The 26,642-nt window shown below is 34.7% G+C and overlaps 1 protein-coding gene across 6 annotated transcripts in view; it reads left to right on the top strand.

The window, feature by feature from the left end:
• Positions 1–26,642, top strand: part of LOC145245905 (sperm flagellar protein 2-like) — a 259,599-nt gene that overhangs the window by 208,691 nt on the left and 24,266 nt on the right. For all 6 annotated transcript variants that reach the window (XM_080107644.1, XM_080107645.1, XM_080107641.1 and 3 more), the window contains 6 exons: positions 673–814; positions 2,628–2,727; positions 4,689–4,793; positions 12,037–12,165; positions 20,057–20,251; positions 23,897–24,037. In XM_080107644.1, the coding sequence (XP_079963770.1) occupies positions 673–814; positions 2,628–2,727; positions 4,689–4,793; positions 12,037–12,165; positions 20,057–20,251; positions 23,897–24,037 (812 nt within the window). The remainder of the gene's footprint in view (positions 1–672; positions 815–2,627; positions 2,728–4,688; positions 4,794–12,036; positions 12,166–20,056; positions 20,252–23,896; positions 24,038–26,642) is intronic.

Genomic DNA, 26,642 nt, shown 5'->3' with positions numbered 1-26,642 from the left:
AAAAACTGATAAAAAAGCTTTATATAAAATTTCAAATGTTTAGACCCAAAATTAGCTGAGTAGTTTGCTAGAGATTAAAAAACTTACCCTATATCTAAATACACTTTATGTGAAATTTCAAATGTTTAGACCAAAAATTGGCTGAGTAATTTTGCAGAGACCGTAGAGGTCAACACTTTTTAAATTTGATCCCAAATTTGACTCTTTAACATTTATTGTTTCGGGTTCAAATAAAAGTAAAAAGTTTGATCCATGCCTAAGTAATCTACATCTAAAATTTCTAGTGTTTAACCCAAAAAATTGGTGGAGGACTTTGGTAGAGTTTTCGAAGGTCAAATCGTTGAACTTTGACCTCTTGACAGGTAAATTTCTGGCCGAAAACCGAATAAGATGTTCCCAAATCTCAATACCCCATATGTGAAATCTCGAGTCTGTAGACCGAAAATTGACAGTGTAGTTTAGTAGGGAAATGTACACACATAGACACACAGAAACACATACACACAGACAGACAATTTCAATTTTATATATATATATATATATATATATATATATATATATATATATATGTGTGTTCTAGGGATTGCAGATTTGGTAATTTTCAGATATTGAATCTAAAACGAATAATTCATATTACATTTTTTATTTGAAGAATTTCATTTTATTTTACAGAAGCATCAATAAAATCTCGTCTGCAGTTGATCCGAAGGCATAGTTTAGAGTATATTTTGAAAGAGTTGCACACGACAGCTAATAATACTCATAAACCTATGCATGACTGGATCGGAGCAAAATTCTTACGGCAAATGGAGAGGTAAAATACAATATTAAAAACATGAGTATAGATTAACCAGCTTCATCTTTATTCTATAGAAAACTAACTTACAAGTTTAGATGTCCCACTGGAAATGCATGTTACATCGGCTTAAAAATATTCGTGCTTCTTGACGTCACAACTGTTGGTAATTAACTGTAAATATGATTCTAATTTGCTACTGTGCTGAAAATGAATATTTTCAATTTTAGTTAAATCAAACAAGTATTTTTTTTCTTTAAAAGATTTACACTTTTTAAATTGAAGAGTTTGAGAGCCATTTTGAAGGCTAAATCATAATTTAGTCTGATGAAAACATTTTTCCTTGCAGATTTCTTCTTAAATGTAACTTTGATACAGTTAGATTTCTTCTTAAATGTAACTTTGATACAGTTACATTTGATACAGTCCAACAGTTACATTTGATACAGTGTAACTTTGATACAGTTACATTTGATACAGTCCAACTCGGATTAGTAGATGTAGAACAGTTGAAGTAGCAGGTTCAGTTCACAGGCGAAGGCCAAATTAAATATATGAGAAAATGATAAGAAGAGACTTGAGAGAAACAGAGACAAACAAAGATCTGACCAAGAATATATTAGATTGAAAATCAATTTCTAAAAGCCGTCCAACACATGCCAATATGCAAGACGTGCGTTAAACCAAATATGATAATTATTATTATTATTATTATTATTATTATTATTATTATTATTATTATTATTATTATTATCATTACTCACTAGGTGTTTTCACACAGGTCATCATCAAAGAATTCTCTTTAGACAAACCTGTGGTGTTTCCTAGTGTCTGAGTGACAACAAGTCTCCTCAGATTTATAATACTCCCCATCTCTTTCGATAACCATTGCAAATTATATTTTTTGCACAGGAATAACCACTTATCAAGGCCCGGGCGCCACTCGACGATAAGGATTAATGTGTATACATTAGTCAATGTGATTATAGCGTAGTAAACATAAGTAGTGGGAATTTTGTAAATTGGATTACTTAGAGGGACGGTTCATCAAGAACTTGTTTACATTGGACTTGAAGACAATTAGATTGTAGTCAGCTGGAAAGCAGGCAATCAGAAGAGAGTTAGTTTGTGTTATTTCAATAGCCGTTTACCATTGATTTCTTGTTGGTAGCGACCATTGGTCTTCACTGGAATTTAGGTGGCAATAAGCCTTCCCAAGGTCCAAATTCTTTTTGCACTCATTCAGTGAAGGTCTGATTAGTGCTATCTTTCCTCTGTCTTTCCATTTTCCTTGACTCTCCTCAATTATTTGGTGTAGTGCCAGTTTATGGTAACACGACAAAGAATATTTTTTACAAACTCTTTTCCGGTGGTTGTAGATAGGCAGCGATGGCCCTGCTTATCTTGTATTATGTACCTCGTAATATATTCGAAAATGAATAATAAAACAGTTTATTTAATGCAATCTTTGGTTAGAAAGGTATTTCGGTCAATGGAACAGGGGAATTCTTGTATTTAGTTTCTCTATAACATAAGATACAAGCTTAAAAACCTACCTTCATAACAATTTATTAGGAAGTTAGAGATGATTTAAGTTTGTGTCAGATTAATATACATCTACTCTAACGTTTTTTTAATACTTTTTTTTTCTGTTAAAAGCAACGCCATATAATGTTTTCTAATGACATTTTAATTCAGGAGAGAAAAAAGAACCCCCCCCCCCTCAAATCCTGCTTAAGGTATCCTTTCCGAGTAGCTTTTCAATAGACTTACCTGCTTCAGTTTTAGGGTTCATATTTTTGTTACAACCAATTCATTATCTTTCTTACAGTATTGATCAGATGACGGAGGTGATGAGAAATGCTATTGAAAATGGACAGAAGCTGAAAAACGAACTACGTTTGCCTCAGGAAGATTTCTATATCGACAAAGTGAGTTGTACAACAGCATATTCTCACGGCTTATTTACTAACTTTACATACCTGGCATTGCCCCGGAGTCTTTTTACTTTCATTTTTTTAAGCTTATGTCATTATTTATTCATTCATTCATTCATTCATTTATTTTATTTGTTGTTGTTGTTGTTGTTGTTAGTAGTAGTAGTAATAGTAGTAGTAGTAGTAGTAGTAGTAGTAGTAGTAGTAGTAGTAGTCACACAAACCACCATCAAAGATTGCTCTTTGAGAACAACTTACGGTGCTCCCTGGAGTTTGAGTGACAACAAATCTCCCCAGATTTCCAGTACTCTCCACCTCTTTTGATAACCTTTGCAAAAGAATTTGCGTTATCGCAACAGCTGCTTACCATTGATTTCTCGTTGGTGGCAACTATTGGTCTTCACTGGAATTTGGGTGGAAATAAGGCTCCCCAGGGTCCTAGTCCTCTTTGCACTCCTCCAGCGGAGATCTGGTTAGTGCTGTCTTTGCTCGGTCTTTCCATCCTCCTTGACCCTCATTATTTGGTGTGGTGCCTGTTTATGGTGACACTCACAAAAAAGGGGTCAGTATTTTACAATTATACAGTTTCAGTTTTCATGATTCCATGTGATGTTATTTTGTGTTTTGCATCTGTAGCCATCTGTGTCCAGTTTGTGTGTAGTTTATGTATGGTGTTAGTCTCCACATTCAAGGGTTTTCCTTAATATTTCTGCAGTTTTCATCATCATCATCATCATCATCATCATCATCATCATCATCATTATTACTTTTTTAAATAAAATTTTTTAAGTTAAATTTAATATTACGGTGTCAGTTAGTCATTAAATTAGTAATTTACACAAATCATTATAAAACTATAACTAATTTTGTTGCGATAATGTTTTTCCCTGTTTTTTTTTTAATCTGAAGGAATACAAGCTTGAAAATGTAATGTAAACAAACAAAAGAAAATGAAGTAACACACATATCCTGCCCTGGAGTTTTTGTGGTTTTTTTTTATATTTTACTTTTCTTTTTTCGTTTTTTTTTAACTCATGTCATTTATTATTATTATTATTATTATTATTATTATTATTATTATTAATAATAATAATAATAATAATAATAATAATAATAATAACAACAACAACAACAATAACAACAACAACAATAATAATAATAATAATAATAATAATAATAATAATAATAATAATAATTAAAAAAAAAAAGAAAAAAAAAGAAGACGAAGAATGCTATTATAGAAGTCATCCTAAATATAGATATGGAGATTATCGGAAACGAATAAAACAACTATGGGACCTGTCCAGTAACTACCATGTGACAGAACAAAGAACTGCGGACCAAGCAAGACAGATACTCAAGAAAGGTTGGCTTTCTAAACTGAAACTAACAGAAATTCAGCGAAAAATAAATGATGAAACTGAACAAGAAGCATCCCCCCCAACGGAACTGCACGTAGAGAAACCCCACGAGTTGAAACCTCACAAGTAGAAACATAAAAAGCGGAGGACCTACGAAGACCGAATTCTACAAACGTGGAAACCGAGAACAATGAAACAGAACTAACAGAGAAAATGAAATAAATAAAATAATGCCGTTCATGAACGAGGAAAAAACAAATCTCTCATCGTTAAGGAACCAAGAGCAAAAGAAATTAAAAATAGAAACAGAGAAGGTTAACAAGCTCCTCCTCTCACACATGCCAACAAATACAATCACAGACTTAAACAACCTAATTTACGCAGGCGCCAAAATGGTAAAATTACGATGGTTTCCACGCTCTAGTGCTTTTTTTCTAAAATTTAATTACATAACTCTTTTAAAGAATATAGATATACTCTGCTTAAGAAAAGACACTAACGTATCACTTTATTAAAAAAAAAAAATACAAGCAAACATCTATTTGTGTCAAGCAGAAGGAGAGATTTAATTCTTTTTTGTTTTATTTCTTTCAGGCTTGCAAGGTGACAATGTCTCCGACTCCACCTCCTCCACAATGTTTTGCTGAAGATCGATGTGAACAATTGACACGTGATCAGCTGACCGCTTTTTTCATACATGTAAGAACTTTCTTTATAGATCACTTGCATTCATCTTAACATAATTCCATTCATTTGCAATATGAAATATTTCTTGTGCTTCTTACCAGCACATTTTTTCTTCTTCTTCTTCTTCTTCTTCTTCTTCTTCTTCTTCTTCTTCTTCTTCTTCTTCTTCTTCTTCTTCTTCTTCTATTCTAAACATGTCTCCTCCCCATCAGATGTGGGGTGCACGTTGCCATGATTTAAAAATTTTTTTTTTTTTACAAAGGAGTCACCACTTATCAAGGCGCGGAGGCCACTCGAGGATAAGGATTAATGGGTATACATTAGTCAATGGGATTATAGCGTAGTAAACATAAGTAGTGGGAATTCTGTAAATTGGATTACTTAGGGGGGGGGCGGTTCATCAAGAACTTGTTTACGTTGGACTTGAAGACAATCAAATTGTAGTCAGCAGGAAAGCAGGCGAATGGAAGAGAGTTCCATAGGTGTGCAGTTCTAAGAAAGAAGCTTTGTTCATGGCATCTACGTTTAGGTTTAGGCACAGATAAAGAGTGTGGGAAATTATTGATAGTGATTTGAACTAGATGAGTGTTTTTCGTGAAAAATGATGGCATAAAATGACCTTCTCTATGAAACAATCATTTATGTTGTTTTTCAATGTACCAATTTCCTGAGGTCATCTTTGACTGATTTATCCCAAGTTTTTCTCGGCCTGTCTTTTTCTCGCTTACTCTCAATTGAGGTGTGTGTACGTCTATTTATCCAACCAGAACTTTGTCAAGATGTCCAATGCAGAGCTAACGCTATCTCTAGTCTAGGCAACTTCATCCTCAATATCAGAGAGTCAAAACTAACTTTGTCATTAAGGTGCACACCACAGATCCATCGAATCAGGGCTATATCATTCCTCTGCATCTTTAGAAAGACCAAGCTAGTGAGAGTCCAGCATTCACTCGCATGTAACATGGCGCTACAGACATAACTGATTAAGAAGTTAAAGTGAACGACACAAAGATTTGCACTTCTGTATCAATAATGTGTTATTCTACAGAATGACCTCACTAAAAAATAAATAAAATGACGCCCAAATTTCAATTCGCTTCATTTCTTAATTTTATGCAAGTATAAATGAAACTTTCGTGATATTTGGTTCATTGTATTTAAAACATCATATCCAAATATGTTAGGTTTTGGACATGTTGTCTTTATTCTAATGCATGTGTTCGATAAACGGTTATATGCATAGCTGACACCAGCCTGAAAACCTTCAGCATCAATACCAACTAACTCTGTCGTTAAGGTGCCCACCACAGATACCTTGAATCATAGCTATGTTATTACTCTGCATCCTTAGAAAAACCAAGCTAGTCGGAGTCCAGCATTCACTCGTGTGTAACATGGCGCTACAGACATATCTGATTAAAGTGAACGACACACAAAGATTTATATTTCTGTATCCATATAGGTCTGTTTGTACATCCATGTCCCATAGGATTTTATGGTGTCCACTTTCAAGTACTGCTACCAGTTTCTGCTTGTAGCATTTGTCTGTGTGTTCAAGATGCAATTGTTTGCATAGTTCCCAATGTATTACTTTCCTCATCTGGCCATGTCTATTTTTATATTCTTTTTGGGTTAGTTTGTTGCATTCACTTATGTGGCTTATCGTTTCGTCTCTTTGTCCACAGAATCTGCATTTGCTGTTTTCTTGCGTCTTGTCGATCTTTGCTTTGATATAGTTGGTTCTATTCACATTATCATGTGCGGTTGTTATTAGTGATTCTTCACTTTCTCTTTTTAGGTGTTCTTTTCATAGTCATATCCAAGTTTTTTTGTGAAGTCTTATCTTTTGTCATTTTTTTTTTTACAAATGTGTCAGTACTTATCAAGGCCCGGAGGCCACTCGAGTATAAGAGTTAATGAGTGTACAGTAATCAATGGGACAATATCATAGTTATTGTTAGTTGTGGAAATTTGGTAAATTAGATTACTTAAGCGGACGGCTCATCAAGAACATGCTCACATTAGACTTGAAGACAACTATATGGTATTCAGCTGGAAAGCAGGAAAACTAAAGAAAGTTCAACAGGAACGCAGTTCTAAGAAAGATTCATGGAATTTACATTTAGGTTTAGGTACAGATAAAAAGTGGGGAAAATTATTTATAGTAGTTTCAGCTAGACGAATGTTTTTCATAAACGTTTGGCAAGAGAAGACCATAGATTAGAGTTCAAACGAGCACTTATGTGAAAATAATGATAAAGCAGAGACAGGCATGCTATGTCTCTTCTGTGGGAAAGAGGTTGCAGGGAAGAGAAAAGTGCATACCCTACTAGGCTACTAAGTTTATTTTAAACTCTGTCAAAGCAGAATCAGGTGCTTCTAGCTGCTCCTGTCCAGATGTGGCAACAGTACTCCATCCTTGGACGCATTTGGCTATTATACAGGTAGAGAATTGCATCGGCTGTGAGATATTTACTGACACGGTAGAATGATCCCATTATTTTTCCAGCAAACTTAGCAACACATTTGATATATGTGTTCCATTTCAAATCAGGAGTAAAGGTCAGACCAAGAAGCTTGTTAAAACATAGAGCTTCCCCAAGTCGAGAGCCATTCATTTCAATTGATGCCAGATGAGGATCAGAATGTTAATGATGTAAAGATAAAAGCTTGGTTTTAGATGCATTAAAATTAACTAACCATCTCTTTCCCCATTGCATAACATGCTCAAGATCAGACGAGAGAGAATCAGAGAGAATTTAGTCATTTATGGTCTTTGAAGTGTTACCAAAGATGGTAGTGTCATCAGTATAAATGTCTATGTATGATCATAGGATGTGATTTGGAAGATCATTGATGTTGATCAGGCAGAGAGTTGGGCCCAGGATGGACCCCTGTAAGACTCCAACATTAATACTGTGAGCTTCTGATTTCTGCTCATCAACCACTACTCTTATAAACCTATCAGAATACTTGAGAGGACATTTTCAGCTATACCACAGCCAGAGATTTTGTGAAGTAGACCTTTATACCATACTCCATCAAAGGTCTTTAATATGTCAACGGCAATTGCTTTAGAAAAGAACCTCTGTTAAGAGGTTCGCTAATCCTACGAGATATAACTGTTAGCACATCTACTGTGGATCTAGCAGAATGGAAACCATATTGCATGTCACTGAGGAGATTATTTTTACTGAGGTGGTTAACTACTTCTCTATTTAACACAGATTCCAGCAACTTACTCATGATGTACAGGAGACTTATTGGTCTGTACTGAGAGGGAGATGACCGATCACCTGAATTTTTAAATACAGGGAATACTGATGAGGTTTTTTTATAGTGTTGGTAAGCAATTCCCCTTAAGACAACACTTAAACAGCTTGTAAGTATGGGAGCTAGTTCTGGTTGAAGCTTTTTCAGCACTATAGTTGGAATGTCGCCAGGGCCAATTGCTGTACAGGAATCAAGATTTTTAATTAGCTTGGCAATATCATGCACAGATATTTGTATGTCACATAGCGTGTTTTCAGAGGCATGAGAAATTACAGAGGGTTAGCGGCCCTGATCCCATGGGGTAGAATTAGCTGCAAAGAGTTTGGCTTTGATGCTGACGAGATTACCTCAGATCCATCGATGATGGTAGGGATAGAGCACACGCTTCTGTTCAGGACCCTGTTTGTTATTTGCTAAAACTGGTGGGAACCAAGCCACTGCTCAGCTACTTTGGATTTGATGGACTGAGCATACAACTCTCTTGCATTCTTTATTACTCTTTTACAGTGATTGCGAGCAATCCTGAAGGTGGCTTTAGTCTCAGTACATCTATTATGTTGGAAATAATGAAAAAAGTTATTTCTGTGCGCAATGGTAGCAGCACATTCGAGAGAGACTCGCAGCTAGCTGTTAGATTTTTGCTGTAATTTTTTGGAGGGTATGTAGCGTTCTATCCCTACAATTAACCATTTCGTCAGGTCTGATACTATAGAGGACACATTCTTTTTAAACATGGAACACAGATGTAGATCTGATATAAATGTACAGAAGTTATCCCAGTTAGCTCTCACTAATAAATGTTCTATTTAATGTATGTTCAATTGACATGTTTAGGGGAAAGTATAGCGCTATACTTTCCCCTAAACATGTAACTGAACTTATATTAAGTAGAACACTTATTATTTTTAAGGGGGAGTAGACAATTCATTGAAGATGCATTGTTGGCAGCTCCCATAACTCTCGCTTCTTCTATTTTATCCATCAGTCCTCATTTAGAATGAGTGATTTTTCTGACAAAGGGAAAAGAAAAAGCTGTATTCTAGGTCAGCAGTCTTTTTGCGTGAGCAGTCATCTGAGATGTCTAAAATTTTCTGTTTTTATTTCTATTTTTGCAGCCATGTCACTAATAAGGCTGCTGGAGTTAAACATTTTAACTGGGCTGACATTATCCAGCTGATGATCAGGGACCTGAACTTTGGATTAACCATCGCTAATTAAATAAAGAAAGAATTTTTCTTTTTTTGCTTACCAGAATTCAGTTGGCAAAGCTGATTAATTTAGACCCCCTTGTTGTTGATGCTCTGATGACCTGCAATGAAAGTTGGATTTATTGCTATGACCCAGAGACCAAGTGACAGAGATCTCAGTGGAAGCATGCTGGCTTTCCCAAACCGAAGAAGGCCAGACAGAGCCAATCTACCTAAAAACTTTGTATAATACCCCTTTTTTTTTACAGCACGGTATAATGTACATGCAATGGGTTCCCACTGGACATACAGTCAACAAGGAATATTATATTGAGGTTTTAAGGGAGTTATGGAAGAGATTCTGTCAGAAGAGGTGAGCACTCTTGTATTTGGGTCAGTAGCATTTCCACCAGGACAATGCAGCAGTCCACGACTCCATCCTTGTCAGAGACTATTTGATCAAGATGAACATCAAAACAGTTCCTCACCCTTCCTATAGTCCAGACCTTGCTCCCTGTGACTTTTGGTTATTCCCTAAGGTCAAGGAAAACTTTAGAGGCTGTCGTTATGAGACAATTGAGGAGATGAAAGAGGCTGTGATAAGAGTCATTGATATACTCACACAAGAGGACTTCCATGGGACCTTCCAGAAGTTGTTGGAAGAGTACAAGTGTATTGCAGCCAGAGGAGATTACTTTGAAGGGGACTAGAGTTTCATGTGTGCGCTATCAATAAAAGTGCTGATACGAAAAGAGTCTGGAAACCTATTGAAGACACCTCATAGATGCGTAAATTTGTCTATAATGCAACATCTACTATGAATTGTTTTGACTAATTTTTTTACTATTATGTCACCGCTTATCAAAGCCAAGAGAAACTCAAATATAAGAATTTGTTTATATATTATTTAATTGGAATTCATCTCAATAATGAATTCCAATTAAATATGTACACTATTCGGTACGGACCTGACCATGAAAAATCAGATAACAAATTATCGTGGATTTTTAAGACCAAAAAATCCAACATTGATCGCCCTTCGGGGCCCATGGCACAGTGGATAGAGACGTTGAATCTCTACGGTTCCAGGTGAGAATTGTCTGAAGATAGCGGTTTCAATCCTACCCAAAGCCAGCCAGAGGCTTAGTTGGCCAAAACGTGGTGAGACGACAACTATGGATGGCAATACTTGCTGAGAATGCAGTTAAGAGATTCGGAGTTCCTATCCTGTCGCGGTTATCACCTGACAAAGGTCAGAGGAATAGTTGGCAGAAACGTCATGAAACAACATCTAAGAAAAATGAGGATAATAGTCTGCAATAAATAAATTAATAAAAAATTTGTTTGTTTGGTGGTTTTGTTTTATGGCACATCAATTCTTTTCAGATTATTTAATGTTGAATCCAGCAATTTGGAAAAAAGGTTTTAAACTTCAAGTTCTTTATATCTTCAAATATTTGTTCCTGGAATTTGATTTAGTTGTTTTGTTTTACAGCATATCAACCCTTTTAAGGTTATTTAATGCTAAACCCAGTAATTTTAGAAAAGTGTTTGATGCTTCAAGTTTTTTTTTTTTTATATCTTCAAATATTTATTCATAGTGTTTGGTTTGATTGTTTTGTTTTATGACATTATTTAATACCAAATCCAATAACTTTGGTAAAAGTTTCTACGCTTGAAATGCTTTATATTTTCAAATATTTATTCATGGTGTTTGGTTCGGTTGTTTTGGAGATAAAAATTGTTGTTTTTGTTTTTAACTTTGCAGAACATGATTGAGTTTTGCATAAAGAAAGGAAAAAATAATAGCATTACCGGTACATTTTAGTTCGATAAGCTAGTATCGTCAGACAACCTGATCTGTTAGCACCACCGAGAATAAGGGTGAATGAGATAGAAATGATTTTCAGATGAGAAACACTATGGGAGTATTTATATTGATCTATTTTATAAACTGATTTTTACTTTGTTGATGTTGAATTTGAAAAAGACCAAATTATTATCAATAGGAGAGTAATCTCAGTCACTATTATATTTATATTCCAAATTCCAAATAACAAAGGCTTTGACATTAAATAACCTGTAGCAGACACACTAACTGCTCCAGAATGTATCTTGCTCCCAATGCAATATTTTACCTTAAAATCAGTCACATCCAAAGCTGAGGTACTGCTGCCAAATTTGGAGAAGTTCAGCTTAGAGCCTTGACAAAATTCAACATTGACTTTGCAATCTAGTGGAGGAAGTTTTTTACAACTCCTTTTTCACAAAAGAGATGTTACTAGTTTTTTTTCTACGCTATCTTTATTTCCATGGAAGATAATCGACATTGCTCCAGTCGCTAACTCCTCTTTGTAAGACATTCACAACAAGGACTCGTCTTTTTACCATAACTGAAAATAATTTTCCTTTCTTTCATCTCTGTGTCTAACATCCAACAGAATTTCCATGAACAGAGTTTCTTTCCAAGAACTTCTAATATGTGGAAGACAACATAGTTGCCTTCAAATCCAATGTCAGCAAATACTTGTCATAAAACGCCTTTATAAATAATTACGTTTTTTTTTTCCATTCATTTCATCATTGTCAATCCCCTCATAATATTCTTCATCATTTCAACTGATAATCGATTCCATCTATTTAATCCTCATCTTCGGTCGGGTGGTGTTTTGTCATGCCAGGTGGTGACTCATTAGTAAAAAAGTAACTTGTGACAGACAGACTAAGCCAATTGCTTGATCTAATTCTTTACTGTAAAAAAAAAAATCATGCTGTTTTTTTGTTTTTTTTATCAGTTCTGCGATACAGCTCCTTTTGGTATCATGGACAGCAAGTACTTCCAGGAAACACTTTCAGACCTACTGTACAATGCCGAAGTCAGTGATGCTGTACCAAATCTATGGATGAGTAATACCTTGCAACAAGTAAGTAATAGATTTTTAAAATTTTGAATAAAAAAATCGAAATGGAAAATATGTTTTGTTTTATGAGAAGGGTGTTGTAGTTTGATTGAAGCAAGGTGCATAGAGTGAAAGGAGTTGTGTTTGAAGGCTATGTCAATGCGGTTTGTAGGAAACACCGTGGACATGAGTTAATGTATAAAAGAATAATGATAATATTAGAAGGAATTTTCAATTATTTTCAATAATTTTCAATTATTTTCAATAATTTTCAATTATTTTCAATAATTTTCAATTATTTTCAATAATTTTCAATTATATTACGTTTATTTATTAACACAATGTGCCGTACAAGATGGTAGATATTGATGTCCCTAATTTTCGAGAATAGTATCTATTCTTTAGAGGAGAAAAAAAATGTATGCAACTGTTCAGCGAGACTTTTCTTTTGTCTGTCTTTTATGTTTTTATTTATTTCTTTATTTCCGGAAGTCAGTGTCACAGACTGGCTGTCAAATCAATTTCCAGGATATGAGTTTTGATGGATATTAAGTATTTTCAGGAAGTATTGTATTATTTTTTTTTTTTTAATGCATCTAAACGATTAATTTTTGCGTATTACGTTTAAAGTGTGTACTTGGAAGAATTAATGACAGGGTTATTAGTGTCGTGTAATATCCGTTTTGGGGTAAAGGAAATGGTTAAAGGGAGGCCACTCTACGTGTGCTTGGATTAATTCCCCTTCCAAAGTGTACACTTTGTTTTATATTTTGTGAATTATTCATGCTACTGTTTTCATCTTGAATGTTATTTTCACAACAATTGTTGCAGAATTTAAAAATATTTGTCAAACTCTGGATTTATACAAAATTCCGAATGGAATTCTTTATTTAATCAATGGGGTAGCTTTTCCTGGTTCTATCAACCATAATCAGATAGAAATCATGAGTAATTTGTAACTTTATTTTTAACTAGTAGTTAGCCGGTGGAAGCGTGTCCCCCATCTCCAAAAACAAAGTAAAGTACGGTTGTTGTTGTTGTTGTTGTTGTTGCTGTTGCTGCCCACAGGTGAGAAATAAAAACAACAAAAAAAACATCCATTTAGCCGTTGAAGCTGTGATAATATTGACTGGCTACTTAACGGCCTTTGTGACTAAAAATAGTTCATCTCAAAGTTTTATTAAGAAGTAGAAATTTATTTAAGAATGAAAATATTGAATCCTATCCTAAGGAAATTAAACGAAAATGAAACAAAACTTCTTTCGTGTATTTATCATTTATTATTTCTTTCATTAATTACTGCAATACTTGGTTGCAATTATGTCACTAGGCATTGCCAAATGAATGTGAAAAAAATACACATGATCCTGTGACTAAAAAAATTTTTGCTGTTAAGGGGTCAAAGTTCAACGAGTTAACCTTTGAAAACTCTACCAAACTCCTCCGCTAATTTTGTGTCTAAACACTTGAAATTTTAAATATGGGTTACTTGAACATGGATCTAACTTTATAATTTGATTTCAGCCCAAACTAATAAATGTTAAGGGGTCATAATTGAGGTCAAAGTTTAAAAAAAAAATTGACCCCTGCAGTCTCTATCAAATTACTCAACCAATTTTTGGTCTAAACATTTGAAATTTTACATAAAGTGTATTCAGACATAGGGCAAGCTTTTTAATTCGTTTTTGGCCGAAAAGTTGGCTGCCCAGGGGTCAAAGTTCAAAAGATTTGACCTCTGTGATCTCTAGCAAACTATTCAGGCAATTTTGGGTCTAAACATTTTTAGCTTCCAGGGAACACCACAGGCTATTTTCAAGGCGAGATCTTTGATGACCTGTGTGAAAGCTCCTTGTCAGCCAATAATAATAATAATAATAATAATAATAATAATTTCTATCTATCTATCTATCTATTATAATATAAAAGGAATTGTGTGTGTGTGTGTGTGTGTGTGTGTGTGTGTGTGTGTGTGTGTGTTCATTCTCTATGGATTCGAAACCCTCCAAACCGATTTTTATTAAAATTTTATATAAAGATACTTTATGTGCCTGGCAGTATTCTTAGATAGGTTTTGGATGGGAATGTCTTCAATAAGTATCAATAATCAAAAAAATCCGATGAAAGAAGGAATAAGCGATTTTGACAAAAGTTAACACCTTATACAGCCTAACATCACAATGTATTTGAGAAGTTTTATTACCACACAAGCAGAAAAGTACTGTATATAAAATCGACAGTCGGTTCTTTGATATGACAGGGGCACGTTCGAAATGAATGTTTCTGTTTAGAGCACAATTGAAGCATAATACTTGACTTTTTCATTTTAAACTTTAATTCATATATATATATAATATAATTTTAATATATAAAAATAATTTTATAAAAGTAACAGTGGGTTCTCTACAGTGCAATGTAAACTACAATGTATTGTGGACTAAGTCATTGTGGGGAGGGATGTGAAGCTTCTTCCCCTCCTCTGGTGCAACGCGGTTGGTCGCCAACTAGAGCAGGCAATCAATTGATTTGATTAAAAATTGGTCGATTTCACCGATTTAGATGACAATAAAAATATGGGAGTGTGAAACATTCGTTGATCATCATTCATCCCAGGCAGCGTTGGGACTCTCTGCTAGTAATAATAATAATAATAATAATAATAATAATAATAATAATAATAATTGGAAAGGCAAAACATGAAGAAGCGTTACAGGGAATGAAGAACACCAAAGCTGCATATCTACAAGTTCTACATCCTCATCACCCATCTCTTCCTATTGTCCCATAACCTCCCCCCCCCAAAATGTGATACCAAATAGCCGTGAAGGGTCAATAAGGATGGAAAAACCAAGGAGCAAGTGCTGACCAGACCTCCGCTGGACAAGCGCAAAGAGAACTGGGACCAAGGGGTGGCTTAGTGCCACTCAAATTCCAGTGTAGACCAATGGCCGCTGCCAGCGAGAAATCAATGGTGAGCGGCTGTTACGATAATGCAAATTTATTAAAGTTGTGATGTTGTTGTAATTATTATTATTATTATTATTATTATTATTATTATTATTATTATTATCTATCGAAGGAGGTGAAGAGTGCTGGACGTCTGGGTAGATTTATTGTCACTCAGCTTCCAGGGAACACCACAGGTTTTCAATCAGAGATCCTTGATGATCAGTATGAAAGCTCCATGTGAGCCAATAATAATATATGCATATATACAGTTGAATTTTTTTGTCGCACTGCATTGATGATAAAAGCCTACTTTTTCTATTTAATAAATCATTAAAATGAACTTCTTAATATACTCAATCATGGGTATGTGAGCGACTACACAATGGTAACTACTTTGCATAATTCTTTTGAAAATTAATTAATTATTAATTTTTTACGGTTTCTTATTGGATGATTCGTTTCATTCATCTTTTACATTTTTATTTATGCATATTTTCTACATTGTGCATAAGTGTGGAGCATTTAGGATGAAAAAGTTCTAGCACATGCACATATATTTATATATGCATATATATATATATATATATATATATATATATATATATGATTAGTTTTTTTTGGAAAAAGAAATCCAGCAGAGTGCTCAATTAAAAGGAAGATCCGAAAGATAAGAGCATATTTATATTTTGTATTTTGTGTACCAATGACTTGTCTCATCTAACAATTTTTTGTACACAAAATACAATATACGAGGGGCGTGCAATAAGTAATGCCCCTGACTCACTTTACATAGCAGTAGAGCAACGAAACTTGGTACAGTTATTAGTCTTTCTCTACATAGGAACCACCCAGAGTTATGCATTTCTCCCATCGTTTGATGCAGCTCTGGAGACCGTTTTTGTAGAACACCTCAGGTTGGTCCTCCAACTATGACGTGACTTCAGAAATCAAGGAGGCTGCATCATCTGGGAAACGCTTTCCTTTCAAAAACAACTTCATGGCTGGGAAGAGGTGAAAGTCAGAGGGTGCAAGGTCAGGAGAGTAGGGAGGATGGGAGGATTTCATAACCACACACCCGTGCTTGTGATCTGGCGACATGCGAGTTGTGGCCCGGAGCGTTGTCCTGCAGGAGGAAAGTACCTTTGCTGATCTTGCCCCGCCTCTTGATCTTGATAGTTTCCCTAAATTTCCTCAAAAGTGAAGCATAATAGGCTCCTGTAATTGTGGTACCTTTTGCCAGGAAATCTGTCATCACTACTCCGTCCTGGTCTCAGAAGACTGTGAGCATGACCTTGCCAGCGGAGGGCTGCACTCTTGCCTCCTTTGTAGGTGGTGAGTCCAAGTGCTTCCACTGCATTGACTGGGCTTTGGTCTCTGGATCATAATGATGGACCCAGGTTTCATCCTGTGTAATCAGTCTTTTGAAAAACTTTGACTCATCTTCTTGGCACATCTCCAAATTCATCCTCGAGCACTCGATGCGTTCTTGCTTCTGGAATGGTGTGAGCAACCTGGGAATCCATCTGGCAGACACCTTATGCATAAGTAAATTGTCATGAATGATAGTTTCCACAGACCCTGTACTAATCTTGACATCTTGGGCTATTTGGCGAATAGTAATGTGCCGATCTTCCAAAATGGCAGCCTCAACTTGATGGACAGATGCCTCATCAATGGCAGAAGGGAGGCGACCAGGTCTGGGAGCTGTTTCCACAGATTTCAGGCCATGTTTGAATTCACGATGCCAGCGTTTTACAAGGTCATATGATGGGACATTATCGCCATAAGTTTCTTTCATTTAATCAAAAGTCTCCTGTGGTGTGCGTCCTTTCAAATACAAAAACCGGATCACTGCTAGACATTCAACAAGCTCCATTCCACACCTGACTCAGTACAAACACCTGTAAAACAGAAACCACAATTAGTCCGAGCTGTAATTTGTCACATAACCCGTAGAGATATAAATCATTACACATGCAAAATTTCAGCTAGATCAGACAACTGAAAATAGGTCAGGGCCATTACTTATTGCATGGCCCTCGTATATATATATATATATATATATATATATATATATATATATATATATATAAAAATATATATATATAACAACTTCATTTACTCACATAAAATTAATATACAAAAGTATAAATTTATGTGTAAATTTTACGTATTTACTTCAAAAGTGCTCAATACGTAGGTAGAGCTAGTTAGTAATTTATAAAATATATATATAGGATAAAATTTACTCTAGGATAGAGATACAAAATAACTTTAAAACTAACAAAAACAATAGAAAATAGACAAATAAGTAAATAAAATAAATAAACATGCATATACATAAACTATCATACATATATATGTATGTATATATATATATATATATATATATATATATATATATATATATAGAGAGAGAGAGAGAGAGAGAGAGAGAGAGAGAGACTAGCATAAGAAAAACCTAACCTAGATTTAAAACAGGTCAAGATACTAGATATCCAGGCTAAATAGAACACACACAAAGAATCAGGTCAACCAGAGATCAAATGGGCCTTTGTCCTGTAAGTGCATGTTCATTGGCTGATAGGAAGGGGCGCTGTGGATACTAGAAAGCTGATTGGCTAACTAAAATCTCAATAGAAGGTGCGTATATAAAAACGACAGACAACCACAAAATTCGCGCATAAGCTTGAAGAATCCTTGAGTGGATGAAATGCGGAATATTCAGTGTAGCTTAATCAGCATATATATTTTATAAATTACTGTATATATATATATATATATATATATATATATATATAGAGAGAGAGAGAGAGAGAGTAATTTATAAAATATATATATGTATATATATATATAACTTTGCCTGTTTGTCTGCACAACAGTCTCTACTAAACTCTTCTCTCAATTTTTGGTTTACAGACTTAATTTGATATATAAGAGATTTGGAATTCTGGAACAAATTCGATTTGTTTTTCAGCCGATAAACATAGCTGTTATGTGGTCAAAATTGAAAAGAAAAATGAATTTGACATGTGTAAGATGATTAAACCTGTTACTTCTGTGCATGAGCAAATATACAGTTATAGGTTAAAGTTGTTTAATTTTTACCTTTTTCTCATCACTCTGTTTGTAGCTCAAACGGTAAAAACTAAGGCTGGAGCACTAAATGTTTTGCTTTTGATTTCATCTGATGGCACCCAAGTCATTTTTTTTAAACTTTTGAAATTATTGCATTGCGTACAATCTAATAATCAATAGAGAATTGACTCTAAAATAATAAATACAAAGTCTGCAGAAATTAAAATATTATATTTAAGCGTATTTCACGACCAGGCCCTGCAGAAGGGTGAGCATTACTATATTTTGGGTACAATATAATAATCAGTAGAAGATTGAATGTATAATAATAAATATGAAATCTGCTTAAATTAAAATATCATATTTAAGCATACTTTACGATCGGACAACACTGAGCGGCCTGCTAGTAATCTCTATATTATTAAAAATTACGATGCTTTGCAAATTTGTCTGTTCATATGATTGGTTGAAAAAAAAAAGGAATAGGCAGAGTACATATTACGAAGGCAGTAGTTTTTACAGTGTCAATACTTGAGTTTTAATCTCACTAAATGGTTGTTGTTGTTGTTGTTTTTTTCAACTGGATGTGTGTTTGATAAATTAAGAAAAAATTAACATAATATAATGCCATAAAAAAAAAAAAACAAATAATCTCTTTAAAAACTGAGTGACTTTGTTTTTTGATAAATTGCCCCCAAAATAAATTATATTCTATTTTAATTCAAAGCAAATTCTTTTTGCTTAAAAAACATAATTTCTAATGTTTTTTGTCAATAAAAACAATACGTACATACATTAATACTGAAAGGAATATGGAACCTGAAGAAAATTAATATAATACCCATAATTGTAGGGGCATGAGGAACAGTTCCAAAGAACATGGAAAAAAGACTAGGAGAAATCGGAATCAAGGGGAAGACTCAAACTATGCAACCGACAGTAATGCTGAAAACAGCTGAAATTCTAAGGAAAAATCTCGAATGCAGAACTTAATCTACATGACAATCGTTAACCGGTCAGATAGAAAATGCAAGAGAAGTAAAACAAAAATAAAATCAAGAAAACTGAAACTGAGAAGTTGTAGGCTGACTGCTCTTCCTCCCCCCCCTTTTTTTCGCCTCCCTCCTTCTCCCCCTCCTTCTCCCCCTCTTCAACCCTTCTCCCTCCCTCATCCTTCCCTCCCTATTAAGCCGGTATTAATTGGCATTACACCAAATAGTTAAAGGGTCAAGGAGGATGAAAAGACCAAGGAGTGAAAGCACTTACCAGACCTCCATCGCATAGGTACGAAGGGGACTAGGACTTTGAAGCTACGTATTGTCACCTAAATTCCAGCGAAGACCGATAGTCATTGTCACAAGTAAGAAATCAATGGTAAATGACTATTTGCGATAATGCAAATTTATTTGCAAAGAAATGAAGAGTACCGGAAATCTGGAGAGACTGTTCTACAAGTACTTTAATGGTGAATGCTCTGACGAACTACAAGCACTTGTACCCCCTCGATGTGAATGCCCCCGATAAACCCGACAAGCAGCTAAATCCCACCCCTACACAGTAGAGATCCCTAGATGTAAGAAAACTTTCTACTCCCGTAGTTTCTTCCCCAGAACTTCTAGACTTTGGAACTCCCTTCCGGGATTCTGCTTTCCCAGCTGTACTGACATGCAAATGTAATGTGAACAGACATCTTGCTGCTCATCTCCCTTCATAATATCCCTGCAACTTATGTCCTCGATAGTAGCCTCCTACTTCAAAGTGGCATTGTGCATTGTTTGGGGTGAAAATTGAATTAAAAGAAAAAAAAACTCTCATAAATCACATTATGTAATTACTTTTTAGGTTATCTTGTTTAATATTTTATGTTTTTCATGTTTATTTGGTTTTTCAGATCCAACAGAATATTCCACTAATTGTTAAACAGCTAACATCTGACACAGGTTGCATTGATTGGCGCCAGTTCCTGCTCTGTGCCATTTATCCGTTTGTGGAATTTTCAGAGGAATCACTCTACAGACTTTTCGTCTCCTATTTTGAAGTTGATACTGAAAAAACCGGTTTTATCCAATTCGAACAATACGATTCTGTGAGTCTCATACGTTTTGTTTTGCCATTTAAATAAACGGTACTCCCAAATGCGAAGTATCTTATTTATTACATAGTTTATTCCATTTCAAGTGATGTATTTTCAAATAAGTTTTCGTTGTAATACCTTTACTTTATATATCATTTAAAAGAGTGTTTTTCGCTCTTTTTAATCGTTTAAATTACAATCGTTTTCAGGATATTGAATACAAGATCGAAATAAAGCAAATTCGCACAATTTTCTTATTTCAATTCAAGCTAGATCAAAAAGCCGCTGACACAGCTCATAAGATCAACAAAGCGTTTGGTCCAGAAACCACTACTGAATGCACAGCACAATGGTGGTTTAAGAAATTTCGTGGCGGTGACGAGAATCTTGAAAATGATGAGTGTAGTGGTTGGTTATCGGATGTTGACAACGATCAATTAAGAGTCTTAGTCAAACCCAATCCATGTACAACTGCCCGAGAACTTACTTCTAAATTAAATGTAATGTATACAACGATTTCCAACCACTTGAGAGAGATTGGACAAAAATCTTGATAAATGGGTGCCTCATGAATTGAACGTTAATCAAAAGAAATGTCGTTATTAAGTATCATCTTCCCTTCTTTTACGCAACAATAATAACCCGTTTCTCGGCCGGGCTGTGACTTGTGATGAAAAGTGTTTTTTTTACAACAACCGGTGACGCTCAGCTCAGTGGTTAGACGCTGACAAAACTCCATGACTCTTCCTGAAGCCAGAATTGCACCAAAAGAAGGTCATGCTGGCTGTTTGGGAGTTTGCGACCGGTCTTATCCATTACAGTTTTTGGAATGCAAGCGAAACCATTACAACAGCCAAGTACTGCCAACAAATGGATGAAATGTATCAGAAACTTCAACAACAACACCCAGCATTAGTTAACAGAAAAGGCCCAATTTTCCTCCATGACAATACCCGACCGCACGTTGCTAAACCAACTCCGTAGAAGTTGAACGAATTGGGCTATGGAACTTTGACTCCCCTGCCATACTCTCCAGATCTACCCCTTACCGCCTACCACTTTCAAGCATCTCAACAACTTTCTGCATGAGAAATGCTTAAAAAACCTATGCGATATTAAAAACGCTTTCAGCGACTTAATCGCCACCAGAATGTAAGATTTTTACGTTACTGGCATAAATATACTTGTTTTGCGTTAACAAAAGTGTGTTGACTCTGATGGTGCTTATTTTGATCAATGAATTTTTGTTTGAGCCAAGATATATACATCTATAATATAAATCTCACCTGTCTGTTTAAATGTATGTATGTATGCTTGTATGTCTGCCTAAAATTTTCGACAGAGGCGACAGATTTTCATGAGATCGGTATCGTTTTGAAGATCGACCCTTCGGACAACAAATATCGAAAAATTGACTAAAAACATTAATTCCTTCACCCTCAATTGGCCACTTTTCTACAAGGAGGGGTCGATTTTTTCGCCGATATTTTCGAAAGACATCCCCTCTTTTAGATTGTCTAGCCTTAATTTAAACCTACGTCACTTCCGGTTTGGCGATGGGCGCAATAGCGAAGACGTCACATTTTTTTTTTCACGTTATTTTCCTCCTTCACACTATGGGTTCGAGCCTACCTGCGTACTACCACTTTTTTTTTTTGCTCAACACACACTTCCAAACACCCAGGCAACGCCGGGCACCCAGGCTAATCTAAATATAAAAGTTAAAAACCACAAGAACTTTCTTATCAACCTGATATATAAAAGCAAATTTGTGTGTGTGTGTGTGTGTGTGTGTGTGTGTGTGTGTGTGTGTGTGTGTGTGTGTGTGTGTTCATTCTCTATGGACTCGAAAACTGCTAGGCTGATTTTTATGAAATTTCACACGAAGGTACGATATGTGCCTGGCAGTTTTCCTAGATAGGTTTTATGTCCGAATGTATTTGATAAGTATCGATAATTGATAATCGGAAAAAATCTGATAAAAGAAGGAACAGGCGATTTTGACTAAAGTTAATGCCTTACACAACCTAACGTCACAAGTGCATTTCAGAAGTTTTATTTCCACACAAGCAGAAAGACCGACATATAAAATCAGCAGTAGGTTCTTTGATATGACAGGGACACGTTCGAAATGAATGTTTCTGTTTGAAGAAAAATTGAACTATGATAGTTGACTTTTTGCATGAAATTTTAGTTCAAGCCATTATATATAAAAAATAATTTTATAAAATCAACAGACTCTTCTCTACAGTGCAATGTAAACTACAATGTATTGTGAACCATGCCACTACGGGGAGGTATGTGAAGCTTCCTCTCGATGCACCGTTATGTGTCCACAACTACAGCAAGCAATCCCCCATACTTCCGTTCAGTCTCAAAAGACAAAGGATACCCCTTAGGGGCAGTAGTGCATGTAATTGTGAGGCAAAGGTTGCGCTATATCTAACCACACCTCTCCTGAATTGGTACTATTTGAGTCCAGTGGCAAGGAGAAGACCAGGATGACTGGAAACAATGCCGAGATAAGCGGAGAGCACATACAGCACCTGAAGGTCCCAAATGGTCACCCATTTAGTACTGACCAGGTTCAATGTTGCTTAAATTTGGTGATCCAGCAGGGAACTGGTGTATCAACATGATTATGCCGCAATCGTTTTTATTGAAAAATAGGCGATTTCACCAGTTTAGATGACAATAAAAAATATGGAATTGTAAAACATTCGGTGATCATCATTCAATCCCAGGCAACGTCGGGTCTCCCTACTAATATTTATTTCTTTTGTCAACTATTGATAATATTTCGGGGAACAATAAAATGTATATGGAATATAATGTGATGGGTTTAAATACGAAACGCAATAATTCGAATTTCTTCAAATACCGAATCGTACTGTTATAATATTTACAAAAAAGAAAAAAAAAAAAAGAAATCACCATAAGAATTAAAAAAAACAAAAATAACTGTTAGAAGACTTCCGGGCACCACCGAATACATACAGCTGGTATATATCTATATGTATAAAGTAGTAGCGTTCATATGCATGTGTGTGTGTACAATTCTCTTACAGCCCACACCTCTGGAGCGCTCATGACCAAATCTGACATGAGGCTTTACTTTTGGAACTACCTTCGTCACGCTTACATCTTTTTTCTTCCGAGTGACTGCAGTTTAATTATTATGTACTTCCATTTCTTGTGAGAAATAATTTTACCAAGAATTTTTTGTAAGTTTTGCTTTCGGTTTCGATTATATCTGAATAAACACAAGTTATATATATATATATATATATATATATATATATATATATATATATATATATATATATATATATATATATACATTTCTTTTTTCTTCATAAGTTTTGGTTTCAGTTTCGATTTAACCTGATGCACCAAAGTCATATGGATATATTTTTTATTTTTGAAATCACAACGTTATAATAAGAATCAATTGAAAATGAACTCTATAATAATATATACGAAATCTGTATAAATTAGAATATCTTATTTAAGCATATTTACAACCAGGCTACGCCAGGCGTCCCTGCTAGTCTGAAGTAAGAGACTTCCTAAAAATCTAATGTAATAATTATTTTATGATGGCATTCAGTTAAAAAAATGATTGTTGTATTTTTTTTGTTGTATTGTCTTGTTCAGATTGAATTATGGACTGATGAGGAAGCAATGAAACAAAATGATGTCTACGGATATGACAGGTCAGATATGTTAAGGAAATTCTTTTTCCACTTATTTTCGGAAGTCGGTTCTGATCCTTTGAAGGTCAATTATGAGAAAATGGTAAGTTCATTTTCTTACCTTTTTTTTTTTCACCATTTCGAAGTTGATTTCATCATTCCATTTAAACCTTTTGTGACATTCACTTTGCAGTATTTTTTTTTATTGACTTACTTGGCCTTCGGGCCGGGATCAGAGTGTAGTGTCTGTTCCGGCAGATGCTGCAAGCTATGACTAGCTATGACTTGCTATGACTAGCAAAGACCAGATGTGGGGGCAACCCCACATGCCTGACCTTTAACCAGCTCCCATTTCCCACCTCTCGGGAGCTGGTCCCCCTTTTTTCCCTTCCCCCTCCCTTCACTCCTCACATTAAAAATTGGCCTTGTGCCTAATTTGCTCGGTGGGGGAGCAAATAAATACCATCTGTTCTTCAGATGTGGCACTTCCATTTCTCGTTCTCTTTCAGTGGATGAGAAATCCTTCCCGACTGAGACAATTTTTATTTTTATACCTTTTCTCCACGTTAAAAAACGACCCTGGTGTTTAACTCTGTCCCGTGGGGAGGCATTGTAAATAGTTACATAAAAGTCCACCACCACCTAACTCCTCTGCACTCTCCCTCCCTCCCTCTCTCTCTCTCTCTCTCTCTCTCTCTCTCACACACATACAAACACAGACGTGATGTTGCTAGTCTCACTCGATGCTATTTTTTATTAAAACCCAGCAACCCACAATAAATAACATTACATACGAAACCAGTAACAAATATTTTCAAATGCTTAACGTAATACAATTTATCTTCTGATGCTAATCCTGGTGTCCCGGAATTTAAAATGTTAACGTTTCTCCTGTAACTGCACTGGCTTGTTCTTTTGACGTCTAACTGACTTCGCATGCACGATCTCGGCTGCTTTTTGAAATTCACTTTTCTCTCCAGCGTTTTGGTTGCTTTGTTTTTGTCAATTGAAGATGATTCAACAAAGAATCGAAAGACTTAGTGATACGTATGTAACATACATTACACGATCATTAGAAAAAGTGAAAAAATAAAACGGTATAATAAAGCATGAGAATGTTTGTTTAAATGAAAGAATGCTGCCTGTACACACACACACACACACACACACATATATATATATATATATAATTATTACTATAATTATGTTTAAATACCTACAAATACTAGTGTTTCATTCTTTCGTGAATCATCAGTGCAGGTGTCACAATATATATATATATATATATATATATATATATATATATATATATATGTGTGTGTGTGTGTGTTTGTGTGTGTGTGTGTGTGTGTGTGTGTGTGTGTGTGGTCCGAATTGCATATGTTGTATCCACTTGTATTCCTGTTAATACATATAAACATATATGAATAAGAAATCAATATGAAAAATATATGAATGTTTATATCTTTTCTGTATTTATTTTCTATGTGTCTTCCTGAAGAAGACCGAAGGATCGGTCGAAATTATGTGCTTTTGAAAGAAACATTCTCGGTTTTTGGTTTTATTTTTCAAAAAACTTTTTGTATTCCTACACGTCAACACATAAGAAATAAATGCAGAAAAGATATAAATATTTATATATTTTTCATATTGATTTTTTATTCATGCATATATATATATATATATATATATATATGTGTGTATATATATATATATATATATATATATATATATATATGTATGATTACTTCATTTAATCACATAAATTAATATACAAAAGTATAGATTTATGCGTAAACTTTAAGTATTTACTTCAAAAGTGCTCAATACGTAGGTAGAACTAGGTAGTAAGTTATAAAATATATATGGCAATTAAGCTTAATTGCAATATATATTTTATAACTTACTATATATATATATATATTTATATATATATATATATATATATATATATATATATATATACACTGATGCCTCTGTTCAGTCTCAGGAGACAATGGACACTCCTGTAAGGGCAGCTATGCATGTAATTGTGAGGCATTCCCTAACAGCACCTTTCCTGAATCGACACTGCTTGTGTTCACTGGCAAGGAGAGGCCCAAGACTGACTGGAAACAATGCCGAGATGAGCGAAGAGCACATACAGCACCTATAATTCCCAATTAATATTGAACAGGCTCAACATTGCTTAACTTCGGTGATCTGATGAAAGCCGGTCTGTCAATGTGATCATGTTGTATAATTATTAATAAATAAATATTTTTATATTCGTAGCACTCTTGGTAATGATATCGTCTGCTACTACTTTTTTTTTAATCACCTTCGTATATTAGTAGCCTGGCAAAGCAACAGGGGAGACAATCAAGCAAAAAAAAAAAAAACTAAGTAAAATTCATCCCAAAGCAGCGAAATTGACGCTGGCCTGCCATGACACTATATATAAAATGAAGGCAAATTTGGGCATATTTTATATTGGTTTGAAAATATAGGTTCGTTTTTACCAATTGCCATACAATGTTAACCATTAAATAGTATTTTAATCTTTAAAAAGCCTTCAAATTTTCATGTAGTTTCGTCCCATAGAACCAAAGATATGAACATTTTAATATTTAATTTGTCTACCAGTATATATATATATATATATATATATATATATATATATATATATATATATATATATATATATATATATATATATATAACACGGA

This window comes from Euprymna scolopes, chromosome 23 (genome assembly GCF_053919585.1).
Source record: "Euprymna scolopes isolate OS-2025 chromosome 23, ASM5391958v1, whole genome shotgun sequence".
Taxonomy (NCBI): Eukaryota; Metazoa; Mollusca; class Cephalopoda; order Sepiida; family Sepiolidae; genus Euprymna; species Euprymna scolopes.
Note: the sequence above shows the minus strand (reverse complement) of the source record. Positions and strands in the feature narration are given on the sequence as shown.